General features: G+C 40.8%; 2 protein-coding genes across 4 annotated transcripts; one reads left to right on the top strand and one right to left on the bottom strand.

Moving 5' to 3' along the window:
* Window positions 1–4,591: 4,591 nt before the first annotated feature.
* ralaa (RAS like proto-oncogene Aa) lies at window positions 4,592–9,383 on the bottom strand. Of its 2 annotated transcripts, none has more exons than XM_085419047.1 (5): window positions 9,244–9,383; window positions 6,781–7,026; window positions 6,477–6,685; window positions 6,079–6,253; window positions 4,592–5,965 (listed from the first exon to the last, which is right to left on the bottom strand). In XM_085419047.1, the coding sequence occupies exons 2-5, from the start codon at window positions 6,892–6,894 to the stop codon at window positions 5,843–5,845; spliced, it is 621 nt and encodes a 206-aa protein (XP_085275173.1). In that variant the 5' UTR covers window positions 6,895–7,026; window positions 9,244–9,383; the 3' UTR covers window positions 4,592–5,842. The 2 variants fall into 2 exon arrangements, with proteins under 2 accessions (XP_085275173.1, XP_085275174.1); XM_085419048.1 differs by having other exon boundaries at window positions 6,781–6,898; window positions 9,244–9,381.
* Window positions 9,384–9,528: 145 nt separating this feature from the next.
* med1l (mediator complex subunit 1-like) lies at window positions 9,529–16,708 on the top strand. Of its 2 annotated transcripts, none has more exons than XM_085419046.1 (17): window positions 9,529–9,668; window positions 9,818–9,907; window positions 11,130–11,205; window positions 11,301–11,355; window positions 11,476–11,602; window positions 11,688–11,716; window positions 11,858–11,929; window positions 12,023–12,097; window positions 12,289–12,365; window positions 12,779–12,841; window positions 12,952–13,063; window positions 13,188–13,312; window positions 13,418–13,524; window positions 13,637–13,835; window positions 13,946–14,035; window positions 15,153–15,255; window positions 15,986–16,708. In XM_085419046.1, the coding sequence occupies exons 2-17, from the start codon at window positions 9,818–9,820 to the stop codon at window positions 16,251–16,253; spliced, it is 1,668 nt and encodes a 555-aa protein (XP_085275172.1). In that variant the 5' UTR covers window positions 9,529–9,668; the 3' UTR covers window positions 16,254–16,708. The 2 variants fall into 2 exon arrangements, with proteins under 2 accessions (XP_085275172.1, XP_085275171.1); XM_085419045.1 differs by having other exon boundaries at window positions 13,946–14,041.
* The last annotated feature ends 233 nt before the right edge of the window (window positions 16,709–16,941 follow it).

The raw sequence follows: 16,941 nt of genomic DNA, 5'->3' as shown, positions 1-16,941 counted from the left end.
CTCATTCCTCAGTTTAAATGATTAATTATTACTATACAGAATATGGTCATTTGTCAAGGGAATGATTGGAAAATTAAGAAGTTAAATTTAAGTATTAAAAACAAAACAGATTTTCTTTTTATTAAAGAAAAAAAACTTTCCAAACCTACCTGGCCTCAGGAAAAAGTAAATACCCCTTAAACCTAGTAACCTATTGGGCCACCTTTGGGTGCAAGAACTGCAGTCAAGCATTTGCAATAACTGGCAATGAGTCTCACACATCAAAGGAATTTCGGCCCACTTTTCTTTGCAGAACTTTTCACATATGGTCAGGTAGGTTTGGATAACCTTTACCGAATACATTAAATCATTTACCAACTGCATTTTGCATTTACTCAGGATATTTTTTAATAATATTAGAAGATGATCTGACTGGCAATGCACAAGCTCAACCGACACCTTAGTTTGCTCACTATTGTACAATAACATTTCAAATTCTGTGTGCGCATAGATACATTTATATGCAATAAAACTAAAATACCTTACAAATTACAACATCATTCATCGCAGACACGGTGTAACACCTGCCTCCCTCTTCCCGCTCCTCCACAACCACCCACACATGCAGGGCCTTGGAGTGGGGGTATGTCACCAGGGTGCAGAGGAGGCTACCCCCCCCCCCCCCCCTGTCCCCTTCTGGCTGCCTCTGCCTCAATTTTATCCCACAACTTAGACATTCACATTATTCACACTCTCATTACACATACATATAGGATCTTGGGGGTGGGCACAATCACGGAGTCCAAATCACCATCAGGGTGTATACCTCACCCCTGACGTCGTTGCCCACCTCTCAATTTTAAATACACTTAGTCATTGAGGGTTAGCAGGAGGGACTATGCGCTTACCTGCTGCTCCTTGGCAGGTAGCTCCATGCCCTCCTGGGTTTTAATTGCACCTTAGAACACATATGCATCAACACTACAATGAGCGGGTGGAGGGAGGTTTGGAGTCTTCTCCCACCCCCATTCTCTGCGGCCTGCTGGAGCGGGAGGGCTAGTAGGAGGAGTTGGCCGTCCGACTGCGGTCTGGGGTGTGGGGCCTCCCTGCTGCTGCAGAGTCGGGGTGGTCTGCCTCTCCCCACCGCAGGGAAAAGGGTAACACCACCTGGGTCTGGGTGCAATTCCCCCCTCCAGGGGCAAGGGTACCTAGACCCGGTTTGTAGAGTACGCTTGGGGAGTGTGATTGTGTGTACAGCGTCTCTTTATGTCTGTCTCCACGTTGGTTGAGTGTGGAGTGAGTGCATATGAGAGCATGAGGGTGGGAATGGATGTTTGTGTCTGTGTGTGCCTGTATGTCTGTGTCTATATGTCAGGTTGGGTATCAGACGCCACCTCTCTGGGGACACCTCAGGCCCTCCAAGGTTTGGAGGCCTATCTCCACCCACCACCACTTCCCCTGCCGGTGGCGGACTCCCTCAGGTGTCGGTGTGTTGGTGGTTCTTTGTGTCTGGGGGTGGGCGTCCGGGTGCACACCGGCTCACTCCTTGGCGGCCGCTTGTCGGGGCCTGGGGCCTGGGGCTCGCTCGGGCCCCTTTGGAGGTGGGGTGCCCCCGGCCTCTCGGCCTAGGGCTCGGTCACTCAGGCGCAGCTGGGGGCCGGCGGAGCTCACGGGCGCGTCACTGCAACTCCCCCTGACTTCTGCTCCGCGGCTGCTGGGCGAGCCCCCATCTGGGACTCTCCTCAGCTCTTACTGGGACAGTGGCGCGGCTGCCCCTCTGTTGGTCTTCCATGGTCTCTTGTGTTCTGGGGGCCTCTGGATGTCTGGAGTTTTGATCTCCTCCATACCCGCTTCACACCCTGGAGGACGGGGCTGTGGCCCCCCCCACACTCCCTAGCAGATCATTACATGGAGAAACCTTTGGAATGCAAGCATGCTGATCCACACAGGTATGCACACATGGGTATTCACAGACGCGGACTAAAGCTTTCTTGGCTGCTGCCTCAAAGCACACTGTGCGCTGTCTATCTTGCGTGCTGCACAATATCGTTTATTACTTAGTAAATACTGATATCTATGACTAGCTAGTTTATTGTGATGGTGCTTTGTTTTCTCTATTATTATGTTGCTCTTTGTTGTTTGCTGTCTCCTCTGTTTGTTTTTGTTTGTTTGTTTTTTTTTTTGTTTTTTTTCTCCATACAGGTGACCCAGGAGTTTTTTTTTTTTTTTTTCTCTCTCTTCCCCCCCCTTCTCACCGTCTCTTCTCCCCTTTGGTTTTCTTTCTTTCTCTCCCCCTCTCTCTCTCATTCATTCCCCCTGTCCTATTTATTAAAAAAAAAAAAAAAAAAAAAAAAATGACAAAGGATGAACTGAAGCTCTGCCATCACGTAATGTCGCATACTGCTGTTTCTGATGTCATTTAAAAAAAAGAAAAAAAAAAAAAAAAAAAAAAAGACACGGTGTAACACGAGAAAGATACCTAAAAGCTAAAGCAATTTTTTACGTTTTTCTCTAAACCAAATGCACAAGCTGAAATTGTGACAAATATATTTATTTACCTGTTTTTATTGTTATTTATCCAACAAAGACACCAATAAATGTTACTTTTTCATTTTCTGGCAAGTGTTTTTGTGGTGTGTTTTTATGGACATGTCTTGCTATTTTCCTGGCAATACAGGCCTGCTGAAAGACTTCATGAGTTTCTAAGGAGCTTAGAAAGAACCTAGACACTTCAAGAGCTTGTTTTATGACCTTAAGATAGTGCTTTTCCTCTAAGAAAGATCAGGGTAAGGAGATAGAGATTATCCATGTTTATACATATAACACAGCACTTCAAAGTTCACCTGTTCAGTGCAAAAAACAAACGTATCACACAGAACATACACAAAGTGTTATTAGTAATGTCCACTTTATTTGCCATTTCCAAACTCACAAAAAAAATGAATTGAAATGTAAGCATCACCTCTTGTATTCACAAACAGATAGGCTACATTAGTGGTTATGTTAAAAATAAGTAAACATGAAGGAAACATTTAACTGATGGCATACATACAACCATCCAATCAATTACATAGATACCTATAGATTTCTTTTTTTACTCCAAGGGTATAGAAAAGGCAAAACAAGTTATCTGAATACCCAGTAGGACAGTTCGCTCATAGCGTTCACACAAACATCTGTTTTAGTATTTCACTGAAATTTTTCGGGCTATCAAGTCTATTAAATTAATATGTGGAAACAAAGTAACAGCAGTAGAATGATTATGAATGATGTCTCCTTGAATAAACAAAAACCCACAACAAACAACTGAAACAAGAAAGACTTTGTTTAGCCAGTGTTATAGTATGCAAGCATTACGGTAGTCACTTTATGTAGGGCAGCTTCTGTAATCCTCAACAATGAAGACACAATGCGGTTAATGTAATAATCTCAAGCTAAAGAAGGAGAGTAATAATAAACTGGGATCTTTATGCTCATTCCAGTTTCTGTGCGTGGCACTTTAACTTTCAGGGCGTTTCAATCATTATGTGGTGTACTGGAGTTTAGCCCTTAGGACATATATTAGAATAAACTGCTTACCAATCAGTTTGATGCCACCTCACGTTACTGTTTTAAAGTCCAACTCCTCCTACTATGTGCTTTGCTGTAGACATGAGTTGCATGATAAACGCACATTAAAAAGACAAACATACAGACAAAAGAAAGCTTCATAGCTGTTGGATGACACACTTTTTTCCAAACTGCAGTCAGATCTGTAAATGGCGCTCCAGCTCAAGTGCTTCTAGTTCTCAATAGTTTCTAGACCCAGTCAGTGTTTTAAACTGTTTCCAAGTTTCACATTTCCTCTTTGCAATTACAGCAAACATTTTGCATAGACTCCAGTGTTGGGCACGTTATTGGTTGTGGCAATCTTTTAGTGTAAATGGTGAGCAGCTTATTAAGTTAACGATTGGTAGTGAATCAGAGAGAAAAATGGCAACAACCTCAATGTGGCTGTTTAACTTTACTGAAATATTAAAAACAAATAATAAGTTACTAAAAATAAATTATATTGTTCACAAGAAAAGAAAAGAAAAGGCTCAGTCATAAATTAAGAAACAAGGGGCAGTTTTCACAGTGTATTTTGGTCTATGCATTCTCAATTTGCCAATTTCTATACACTGTTTCAACCTTTGCCTCTAAAATGCCATCTACAAGATAAAATGAACACATTCGGCATGTTACTACAGCACTGTAACACAGGGTAGCCTTGCACAAAAAGTAGCAAAGTAGAACGCCAGTGACCTCTAAACTCTGCAAATCATTGGCAGTCTAAGATTACAGGCAAACAGGATGAGTATGAGGGGATGTTTCACATTCACAATGGACAGAGAGGCAACAGTGACGCACTGCACAAGAATTACTAAAGCCCTCATAACCTTGCATTTCTTTCCCCAGGCGAATCAGACTGAAATCTCGACGCTTCCCGACACTCCTTTTGACTTTTGCAAAGACTGTAGTGCTTACTTTTGATGCTCGTTACAGCAAGCTGTCATTCACTTCAAATAATAAGTGGGCACTTGTTTGTACTAGCTAGCGTTTTTCTTTGGCGACTAAAACTTTTTTTGGACAAGTATCACCTCACGTCTATGCAGCCTGCAGTCTCATTTTCATTTCATGCCTTAAAAATGATCTATTCATTAATTTACCCCAGCTTTCCAATTAAGGACTTTTCCATTTAACAAAAGGAAAAAGGAGATACAAGTTTGCAGATTAAATGTCAGGAAAAATTATAAATGAAAAAAGACATTTTTTACATGTTACAATGTGTTTCTTTGTTTTTAAAATTAAGATGTGTCAGCATGTAAGGGATGTAGTGTTATGGAATCACCTTTTATCTGAGCACCAGGGATTCCTTTATCGCAAAAAAGACAATGCCAAGTGAGGTAAAACTTCTGAAATGTTAGAATTGAAAAAGAGTTCAAGTGTTGCAAAATCCCTCACAGATTCAAGGGTAACAATTAATGTCCATTGTGCATTTGAGAAGACTCAAAAGTCTGTGGGGTAAGGGGAGAGATTAGTGGAAACATTAGTGCGCTTATCTTACACTGGGTGATATGATAGAGGAGAAGAAGGGAAATGTTTGACGTCACGACTAAAAAGAAGTATACTTAACTGTACAACGTAGTAAAACTGAGGTGTAAAACGACAAATAGGAATGGCATCAAATTTTGTCTCGAGCTTTGATAATGAAACTTTTTTTCTAATTGAAAGGTTTCATAGGCTCAGTGCAATGTTCATCTCCTCTGTGGCTCTTGATGAACTCTGGGTTGACACTACACTGCCGAGTCTGTTAACTAACCCTTCTTACCAAAGATGGTGGATTAATTAAAAGGGATTGGGGCTTTCCAGTACTGAGCTCCAGTTACATCTTCCCTGTTTAAACCTTGGCGCTTAGACTTTCATTTAAATCTTTTTTTCAACTTGCACTGCACAGCTCTCTTAATATGTGTGTTACACACACACACACGTCAGACTTTACAATGAAAAGTTTTGGAACATTTCAGGACTTAGCCTCTCAAGCTTAGGTCTAAATTAAAAACACCACTGAATTATTACACTCTGTAATGTGGGCAGAGTGAGAAAGAGAGAGAGTACATAAATTATTTGGAGTGTCAGCACATAAAAAGTTAGAGCTATAAATGGTGTATGAAGCGCCACCTTACTACTTCCTGACACATGGTCAGATGTCCTGTTAACCAGGAACAGAAGGTCATGGTCAGGTATGGGCACAAAAAATTAAATTAAATTAAAATTAAAAAAAAAAAGCAAAAGTCTGAGAAATGCGTATGTACATAAGCAGCGAGCCTGCTCCCTCTAACGACTATAAAATACAGCATCTCTCTCTAATTCTCTTGGCCAAACTTTTACTTTTCTTCTTCCCGTTTTTCTCTTTGCTGTCCTCCATTTTTCTTGCCCGGATCTCTCTCATTAGGTCGAAAAAAACCTGTTAACAGGAGAACATAAAAAACACAAGTGTTCACATTTCTGTGTTTATGTGTCTGTTTTGCTTGGTGTCAGCATAGGAAGGAATTATTATGTTCAGCAAGTTAAACAAACCTTGTCAACATTGGCACGAGTTTTGGCCGAAGTCTCCACGTAGCACACGCCCCACTGCTCTGCACGTGCCTTTGCCTCATCTGCGCTAACCTGCCGTCGGTCGTCCAAGTCTGACTTATTACCAACCAGGAGAAAGGGCACATTCTCATCCTCCTTCACTCGCAGAATTTGCTCTCTGCAAAATGAACAGGAAATCTCATTCAGCCGTGAATTATGTAAATAAACAGAGCGCTGCATGGTAAATGCACAAAATCCTTACTCATATGAGTCTAGTCAACCTGATGGAAGAAAAACCTTGAGTTGTGATGAAGTATCAAAAAAGCAAAGGAAGAAGAATAGCTTAATTACATCCTAATGGATGGGTAAGTGCTTCATTAAAAGAATCTAAGTGGCTGCACCTGAAGTCTACTGTTGCTGCAAAAGACTCCAGCTCTGTGATGGAAAATACGCAGAGGAAACCCTCGCCACTTCGGAAGTAGTTATCCCGGATGGCTGCGTAGTCCTCTTGCCCAGCTGTATCAAGGATGTCAATTTGCACCTCCTCTCCATCCAGCACCACTTTCTTCCTGTAACTGTCTGCTTTAGTGGGCTCGTAGTCTTCAACAAACTAGAAAACAGAAAGAGATCCATTATGCCAGAGTTTTTTTTATTAAAACCTCAAAACTGGAATTTCAGTTGAGTACTGTGATGTGAGCAGCTCACCTCATCATACATGAACTGGAGTGTAAGAGCTGATTTGCCCACTCCTCCACTGCCAACCATTATCACTTTGTGAAGGGCTAGAGAGTTCTGCCCTTTTGGCTTTGCAGCTGCCATGGCTCTGTGTACCGAGAGATGCAAGTATCAAAGGGAGAAAGTGCAAGATGGCGGGAAGGGATTGTGAAATGTGAGGACTGCAAAAATCAGATCCAAAGACTGCAGGTCCAACAAAGGGCTGAATGATAGTTCCTGTGGAGAATTTAAAAAAGAAAAGAAAAAAAGGAGAAAGATGTTGCATCATATTTTCCAGTGCCTCCAGGTTCCATTTCTGCATTTTGATTGCACAGTCATCATGGTAATAAATCCCAAACCAATAAAAGGCTAAAAAGCAGAAACTACAATTAGACTTGAGACGTCGCACAAAAGAATGATTCTCGGTAGCTTAACAAGAATGCAGGAAACATTGTCATGACACAAGACTGACGCATTAGAAATGCAAATTTATTTTCATTATAAATTCTGCTCTGAAGCCATTTGCCTGTGCAAATAGCACCTATCCCTTACTGCCTTAAGCAGTATTACTTTCCTCTTTACAAACGCGACCGCAATACCACTTGACCTGTTAACAATTCAGGCCATAAGTATTCAGAAGTAACAGAAATCAGATCACACAAATTGTAAACGTGGCTCTAATTTCCAGCTGTACATTTTGTTTTTACATCTTGGTTAGTTGTGAAACACAAGCTGGAGAAAGCAATAGAAGTGCAAGTTACTACTGGTAGAAATATTACCCCTGGCATAATTTCCTCATACAAGAGACAAGAAATAATTTTCTTGTCCATGCAAAGACATTTACTAATCGATTTTATTTATTAATTTTTCCCTCTCAGATGTCTGAAGGTACACAAAGATTTGAAAGATTTATGAATATGTTGTTTGAATCAGTTTTAGGCCTAGTCCAGCAAAGGGATTCCTAACTTCTCCCAAGAAACTAACTCTTTAATTCCTGTGTAAAAACAGTTGTTAAGGTTATACCAAACAAACTGGTCGAAACATGACCCTCACATCACAGATGCACTGGCCAATCTACAACATAGCAAAAGGGTACATTTAACATAATCTTAAACCTCTTTTGCGTGTTGCTAAAATACCGAAACACAAATACCAATTCAGAAAGGCGCCTTGTGGGTGCAGTACTTTCGGCAGCCAAGTGTCACTACAAATACACATTGGAGCCTGAGGACCAAATACTGCTTGTCAATAGCACAGAAAAGGTAACGTTAACTACAAATAAAGCACACAAATTCCACTAATAGAACAGTTTTAAGTGAACCTGCCCTAAGAAAAGGGAGACAAGTTTTGAAAAGTTGGTAGTACTTTATATGTCTTTGACAACAGTGGATAAAATGTGACACATGATAAAGCCATTGAGTGGCCTCTTTTCCATACTGGACTGTCCAAGAACACTATAGAAAATGCATACTGTCCAGAAATGTGTGTTCAAGCCCTTTCCTAAAGGCCAACACAAACCCTTTTGGGGGGGGAATCAGGGATAAGCATGGGCTTGCAGCCAATTCGTCACTACACAAATTAACATAAAAGGTTTATATTTACTGCAAGTCAATAGTACTATAAAGAACTGAAGGAATGTTGCTTTACTTTCATCTATTAAAGCTGCAAACATCTCTTAACAAGTTGTTTTGAGTGGAAGTGAAAAGGGAACTATTAACGAGTCAGTCGTTCTGGGCTTGGAGAGGCGTTTAACAACAATTTCTAAACAAACCCAAGTCACCTTATGTAAAGACAGGGAGACTGTAGAGACAATACTATGCCTTCAGTTTACAATCATCAGCACAAATGTGGGTGGAAAGTCAATACACCAGTTAGACAAATTAGTCAGCGAGTCATTATTTAGCAAATAAAAAACAAACAAGACGCCACACCATAAGCACACCAAGAATACAAAAAAACAAAAATACTATACACAAAAATCTATACATAACATGAACTGAGAAATCAACTATTTAACCAACTATTTCAATAAAAGAAACTAGCACAGCAAATGTCAGTGTACACGTCCCTAACAACAACGTTAACTTATTAGCAACTTAGCTGGTTGACTGCTGGGCAATGTGGCTAACAAGCTAACTATGCTACCGGGCAGGTAAATGCCACCTGACATCAAAGTAACATTTCAGGATGAAGATAACATCTGAAAGACACGTCTCTAAAAGCGGATATTCTGCAACAGATGTTCGCTCGTTGCTTCCAAACTCAGTAGCTTCCTCGTTAGCGAGGGCGAGTGTGGACACACAGGGGGGGGGGGGGTAAAGGGGAAAAAACGGCTAGCGAGCAGCTAATCATAACTAAATGATGCGACGCTAATAAAACTGAAAGACAAGCAGGGTCCGTTGCACCAGTACCATGTCTTGTATTAACACAAATCCAAAAATAAACAGCACTCACCTTGGCAAAAGGTCTGATGAAGCGGAATTTAAGGTGGCGAAACGAAAAGACTCAGCTAGCTACTTGTTAGCTCATGGCTAGCTTTCTAGCTAACTCCAGAGACCCGGCTGGTAGCTGTTAGCAGCAGACTGACTGCACGTCCTGTGGGCTTGGCTCCGACTGACAACGCCCGCCTGCTTGGGAGAAGCACACAGCGTCTCACTTTGACTTTAGTGTGTGAGTGTAATATTTTCTTTCAGATAAAAAAAAAATATAGCCCCGGGTATGGACATATCAGATAATTACCCTCGCAGTTGAGCATACAGTACAATGCAGATTAGGAACAGCGGATGAAAGGTACCACATAACTGATTAACTGGCTAATCCGCATAAATAGTGGCAGGTTTGTTCAAAAGGAGAAGAGTGAAGAGACCTCCACATGCCAGGTATGTCGGTTTGAATATAGTGTTCTCACTAAATAAACACACAATTTAAGTTAAAAAAAAATGCGCAAATGTAAATAAAACATCTTAAAATGGGAAGAAAGTTTAATTTTATTTTTTTCCCATCTATCTCCTGTTTTTCGACGCTTTAGATGATGGACAGGGTCACAATTCCAGAGCTGTGTTTGAAGTTTGCAGAGAAGAGTTGGGCTGACACTTTTCAGCTTGTCCGAAGGTGTATGGTGAGGCAGACTTCATTAAATAAAAATGAAAATGCCTCTACTCAAATGGTCTATTTGAATCATTTTAGTTGTACGGTTAGGGTTTTTTTTTTTTTTTTTTAAATCTCGTCTTACGCAAAAGAGATTACTCATTTTATTTCTAATTTAAACTAAGACCCCCTCCTTTGTTTTGTTTGGGGTTTAAAGGGGGTATGTTGCGTTATGTGGTTGGTTAGTGCATGGCTCTGCTAATATGATAATGTGGTGTGAAATGGTGTGGCTATCCACTCAGAATGAGATCATTCATCCTGGAACACACACGGCTTTGTTTTTTTTGATCAGCGGTCTTTTTTTTTTTTTCTTCTTCTTCTCTTTTTTTGCATTGACTGGTATCACTTAACCTACTTGGATTTACTTATCAAGCACCTGGTACAGTGTATGGAGTAAAGCCTTCAAATCAAAACAAAGTAGTTTGACTGTGGGTTGTTGGTTATCTTTATGGCATTGGCTTTGATTCCACTTTTTAACAGCATCCCTTTTGGCCAGACATGCACTACTGCTGGCTTAATTAATTTTCCTTTGCACTATTTATTGATTCTTAAATAGAGGATGTCCCTCTTGTACATGTATATTATTTGGTTAGAGGTTTGAGAGTTCAAGCACTGACATGAGGCAAACGGGCTGTACTCTGTGCAGTCACTATTATTATTGTTCTATCTGTATGCTGGGCCTCTGTGAGAAGAGAGGGTAGAAGAGAGGGTTGGTTAGTTTTCTTTAGATTTGTCATGGGTGGAGCAGCAGGGTAGATAATACTTTTGGATTAATGTGGAGTGGAGCTTGGCAGTGGTCAGTCTCTGGAGTGTGTTGAAGAAATGTGATTGCTTGGTGGTCTGAAGTGATGTGTGGTCCAAAGGGATAAGGCATCTGGGGCTAGTTATCAATTTCTCTTCCAGCAGTGATCTTAAAGAGAACTTGTGAAGAAGTGGGGTTCTTCTTCTTCAAAAAAAATTAAGTACAATAATTTCAAACTCCTAGTTCCAAAACATTTGTTTCATTAAACACACACATCCCAGTATGAAAAGCATGCAAATGTCAGTGTTTTCCTTGAGATGGTGTCATGCAGTTTGTGTTGCATGGTGAGATGGGCAGACAGGACCAAAGGCTGTTTGCACAAGACTTTGCTTTTGCCATACAAACAGTCCCTTGTTGTTTTCTTTGTCTCTCGCCTTTGTTCCTATAATAGGAGAAATCCAGAGATGAATCCAGATCCCGTAAGCCACTGGAAAGATCCCTGGAAAAACTCCAGGAAGAATCAAACGGTATGTGAGTAACATGTGTTTTTATTTATTTATTTATTTATTTTTTTGAAGTATTTTTACTTTACATAAGTAAAATGAATCTCGTTATGTTTCAGTGTGCACCATCAACACCACAAAGCTCCGCCTAGAGATTATCGCAAAACAACAAGGGTATAAAACTGACCTCCATGGCTTTGTTTTTGCTTTTTAGACTCATATCTTTCCTCATCTGTTTTTCTATTAATCTACTGTGATGACACCTTGTTATCCATATGAATCTTTTCTCCCAAGGATGAGTTTTCATTTTGCTGAGGCCACGTGCTATTTATCAGCTGATTTATTCTACGTTGAGGTATTGTTGTTGCCGTGTGGTGAAGTGGAGGAGGTGAAGGTGGTCCCTCACGGAGAATCCCCTGTTGTAAGTGGACTGTGCTGTTTCCAGCAAGTCATTAGAACTTCTCACCTTTTGCTAATCATGCTGATAAAATAAAACTGTCTCTTAGCCCAGTGAATCCCTGCTTCAGCTGCTAAGGTAAGGGAATGGATTGCTTTTAAATTTACATTTTTCTTGCAGTAAGCAGTGCCATTATCCACTAAATTTTTTTAAGAGCATAATGACAGCACTAATGGTTTTAGCTCTATTTGCTGATTGTGCTGCTTTCTGGGTGCACAGGTCCAAAAACTTTGCCGCCTTCTCCCTGAAGTTACAAGGCCTCTTTGCCCAGTACAACATCCCTGGAGACAAGTGCCTACCTCAGCTTATCAAATATTCTTTAGCTCTTATAAATCTGAGGCTCTTGTGATCATTTAGCCATGTGTTCCCTTTTTTCTTTTCCAGTGAAATTAAATTTAAATTGTTGGCATCTCTACAGTGCCTTGGGAAAGACTTATGGAAAATCGCTCATTTGCCAAGGTGTGTGACAAAGCAACAACTTTCCAAAAGTCTGTCTGCTTAAAACAAAATGAATTCCTGTTCAGTGCTTCAATTTAAATTTCATAAACCAAAACGCATGTATATAAAATGATCAGGAGAGTAAATAATTGTAGCTCTTCATATAAACTGCAGTTTTGTTTTGTTTTTTTTGTATTTTTTCCTCTTTTCAGGGAACAAAAGTATTTTGACCCTGAAATGGACTTGATAAACAATGGCAGGATAGGGGATTTAATCATGGGAAAAGAAGGTATAGTTACACTTGTATATTGAATTGGTTGTATTTAAATTATGCAAATTAAATTCTAGATCAAGAGTGTCAAATATAAGGTGCGGGGGCCAGAATTGGCCCAGTAATGACTCCAATCTGGCCCACTGGACGGCTTTAGAAAATGTGAAAGATGTAAAACTTTATTTTCACAAGTTTTACAACTTTCCTTCTGATAAACACCTCCCCCACAGTCAACCACATCACACAAAGTAATAGATAAACAATTAGGTGATGTAAAAGTTTTCACTGTCTATTATAGAAAAGTCATTCAAATTGAAGTTAAATGTATTTACACTGACAGAAAGGGAAGTGTCACTGGTCTGGCCTAATTAAGAGGAAACTAGGCTGAATTTGGCTCATGGTGTAAAATGAGTTTGACATCCCTGTTCTAGATTGTCCTTTCACCATGCGGTTCTTTATTCCTCCAACCAATGGAACAAAAACTTTGGTGTCAGGTAAGCTTCTGAGTTTAAAAACGTGATAAATTGCGTTCTCTTTCATTCAGTTCATTCAATACAGGTGTCATCGGAGATGTTAAAAGTAATAGATTTTCCTCAAATGACAGACTTGAATCCAGTTGTTCAAGCCGCCCAGGTTACTGTAGTTGTCAGCAATGTGACCCACAAGCTTCAGATGGCATCTGTGGTCCCTCAGCCTCCCCAGCTGGATCCTCAGGGGTATCTGCCTGCTTTCTGATTTTTAATCTCTCACCCAGCGGGACACGTTTCATTTTCCATTTATGAGTGAGTCTGACTGTCACTAGCGTTGGTGTTAATGGAGTACAATTGTGTCCTGGAGCAGTTATCCTGTGTTTGTTCCGCTGAATGAGGTGCCAAATGAAATGCTGCCTGCCTGTTTCCTGCTTAAACTGCAGCCAGCTATGCCCGTGACGCCGTCTTTTGTAAAGAAGCTCAGCCAAATTACAGGTCAGGGAGGCTTTCATGAGTATTTTGTGAAATGGACATGAAACAAAAAGCCTGCTCATTACTGCTGCTCTGTCTCCGATTATTTCCTACATGTGACTGTACCAGATGTTGACCTGCAGTGGGCACCCCTACCCAAGCTTCTCATGAGAGATTCATTAAGCGCAAACAGCTCCTGGGAGATGACATGCGAAAGCAACATGATTTTTACAGTGGTATGAGGATACTATTTATTATAAGTGGAAAAGGTAAAAGAGGGGTTTGTATTTAATATGTAATTTATGCATTTAAAAAAAAAAAAAAAAAAATCAATGTTTATTCATCTAGACTCTTCCTGGTGGTGTGATGCATAGTTATGTTTTCCCTGGAGCTGCATGGGATGTGCCTGCCCACAGGGGGGCTGTGGTGGACAGTGTTCCCTTCACCCACCCTGGTCATGTCCCAGCCCTGCTGGAGCTGCTGCGCCACCAGTGTGCCATTAACACCCTGCTGAGGAGCTGTTTCATATTTCACTGTGCCAGTCCAGGTAGGAGTGTTTTTACATTACAAAACCGGTCGACACAGAGATGGTGTAAAGTGGGCAGCAAACATTGTTGTGCTTAAAATATGTAACGCTTCATTTATGCATCTTACCAGGTTCAGTTTGTGGCCTGCATTTTGAAGTCCTTCCAGAGTCTGACAGCAGCTTTTCTGTGACCTTCCAGCCACCTGACGCTGACTCCCTGGGTGTTTGTGAGCATTAAGTTCATTTCAAATTTGGGAAAAAATTAGCTGTTTTAAAAGTTTATCCTTTTTAATATATCTTTTTTTTTTTTTTTTTTTACCTATATGCAATAATCAAATGCATATAGGCATAAAGACATGGTCAAGACAACCTGCTGAAGCTCAAACTGAACATCAGAATGGGGAAGAAATATGGTTTAAGTGACTCTTCATTTGGCATGGTAGTACCAATTGGGCTGGTCTGAGTATAAACTGCTGATCTACTGGGAGTTTTTGACATCACCACAGTCAGAATCATGTTTATGGCCAAGTTTGTACACAAATAAGGAAATTTGTCTTGGTGTCAGGGTGCAAAATCTCTAAGTTTTGCAGAGGATGGTCTGGGAAAAGACTGCAGTGAGTGGAAGTTCTCTGGGTGAAAACACCTTGTTGAGGTCAGAGGAGAATAGCCAGAGTGGTTTGAACTGATAGGAAAACAATGGTAGCTCAAATAGCCAGTTGTTGCAACCAAGATATGCAGAAGTGCATCTCTGAATGCAGAACACCTTGAAGCAGGTGGGCTACAGTAGCAGATGACGCATCGGGTGCTGCTCCTGTCAGTTAAGAACCGAAAGCTAAAGTTGCACAATCTCATCAAATTTGGACAATGGAAGATTGTAAAAACATTGCCTGGCCTGAGTTTGCCTGGTCTATTTTTTTTCTGTGACATTCAGATGGTAGGGTTAGAAAACAACAACTTGAAAGCATGGCTCTGATTTCCAGTTTCAGGGTGGTGGGGGTGGTAGTGGAGTAGTGAAGGAGATTTTCTTGACACACTGTGGTCCCCTTAGAATCATTTAAATGTCACAGCCTTCTTGAGTGTTGCTGCTAGCAATGTCCACCAGTGTACCCATGACTCCTTCCAGCAGGACGAAGTGTCATGCCACAAAGTACAAGTAATCTCAGCCTGGTTTCTTGAACGTCATCATATTTCCTGCAGGGTTCGTTTTTTGGCTATAAACATGGTGGTAGATGGGCAAATTAAGTAAAAAAAAAAAAAAACCTGGTTGTAATATCAGTTTGGGAAAATGAACAAGTTAAAGGAATGTGGTGTGTAATTTAAACTGATTTGTGCCCACAGTGCTGGTGAATGTACCGAAACCTCACCAGATTACCTGCAGCTTATTTGGAGCAAATACACGTGATCCTTCCATTAATGAATACCTCTCCTCTGTCATCATGAGGTATGTTTTCTGTCTTTAAGAACCATGCTTACATGCAGATGTTGGTGTAAATGTGATTATTATTTACTCACTCAAGTGTGTGTAACAATGTACAGAAATTCTGCATTATGAAGATCTGTGTGCAGCAGAGTAACTGAATGTAGTTTATTATGCTGATTCATTCATCAGCTACCTGAACAGTGTCTAAACTTTACAGCTTTAACTAGCATAACAAATGTGAGCACATGATTACATGGTAGAATTACAGTAACTCTTTCTCAACCACTAGTACTCATCCTACATTTACAAACATGCTACACACGCCAACAAAAAAGATGCTCTTAATTAAGAGGTTAAACTGTGTGTTCAACACAATGCTTGGCTAACATACCAGCAGCTTCCTTGCTGTTTGTGTTACAACTATAGATTAAACTCTCTTCAGTATGTGTCTTCATCACATTCTCCCGATTCCTCTGCGTTTACATTCTCCCACCGAGCTGCGGCACTTAACCTTTACAGCGCCTGTGTCCCACTGCCGTCTCTACTAACACATTGTGACCTTGCACATTTATTTACCTGTGATTTGCTTTCTGTTTAAAGTTCCTGCATGTTTTATTAAGAATATAGATATCTGGTAGCAGACTGTTTCAACAACTGGGTTGTAAGAGGAGGGGATTTGTCTTGTTGCCGTACTGAATTTTAGCTCCACTCCTTCTAGGAACTTTCAGTTGTTTTGTTTTTCTCCACTCAGCTGTATGTCCATCCCTGAGACAATGAGGATGCTATACAACAAGCTCGAGGACATCACCTCTGTCCCACTTTCTCCCAGCTGCTCGGCCACCACAGAGACTGAAAATGACCATTCAGCTCCCTCGAGTACAGCTGTGGCCGACACCAGCAGAGCTTTGGCCACTTTCTCCCAAAGTGCAGCTATGCCGAAGGACGGCTTCAGTGTTGCTGATTTAGCACGTTCTGCCCTGACTGTAGCCAAATCTGAATCTATTCTTGAAATAAATTAAAGTCCCTCCGCCTCCTCTTACCCACCACCCCTTGTAGACACGTTTCAACACAGGGTGGACAACAGGCACAGCTGATCTAAACGTGCATCCACAGCCTTTATGAAAACTCTCACGGGTTAAATCAGCCATAAATATGGACCAGAATAACTGGTATTTGTTTTCCGTTATCAGTTAGAGATGCTAATGTGTAACTGCAGAAGGCTGTGTTTGAGTAATTCAGAGTTCATAATCGCATCCATCTCCTGCAGGATGCTTAAATGTCACTTACTATGCATTCCAGCGTGGCAGAGATTACTGGCTGTAAAGGTCTGACATCTGACCTCAGACAGCCAAGAGCCCAGTTGATTGGTACCATGTGAGCCAATCAAACATTGTTAAAGTACATAATGCACTCTTGATGTTTTGTAAGACTCCACACATTTAAAAAATAAAGAAAAAAATAGCTTTGGTGTAGCATATGATTCAGCTCTCAAATGCATTCTCTCTAAACCACAATTTAGTTTTTGCTTCTTTTTTTTTCTTCTTTGATGTAAATTAGGTTTTGTACAATAAGAGTGACATTTGGCGTGAAAATGTAGGCGTGGAAGACCGATGTGGAATGGAAACTCGGCAGTAAGAAATCTCTTGATTGCTGCTGAGCACAGTAGTGCTTTTTCTGTGCGGAAGCCAACACGGTTACCAGTATAGC

This window comes from Rhamphochromis longiceps, linkage group LG9, assembly GCF_057381845.1.
Source record: "Rhamphochromis longiceps isolate RC_006_pf linkage group LG9, R_longiceps_female_GT1.1, whole genome shotgun sequence".
Classification (NCBI taxonomy): domain Eukaryota; kingdom Metazoa; phylum Chordata; class Actinopteri; order Cichliformes; family Cichlidae; genus Rhamphochromis; species Rhamphochromis longiceps.
The sequence above is the reverse complement of the archived record's forward strand: the minus strand, read 5'-3'. Positions and strand labels throughout refer to the sequence as shown.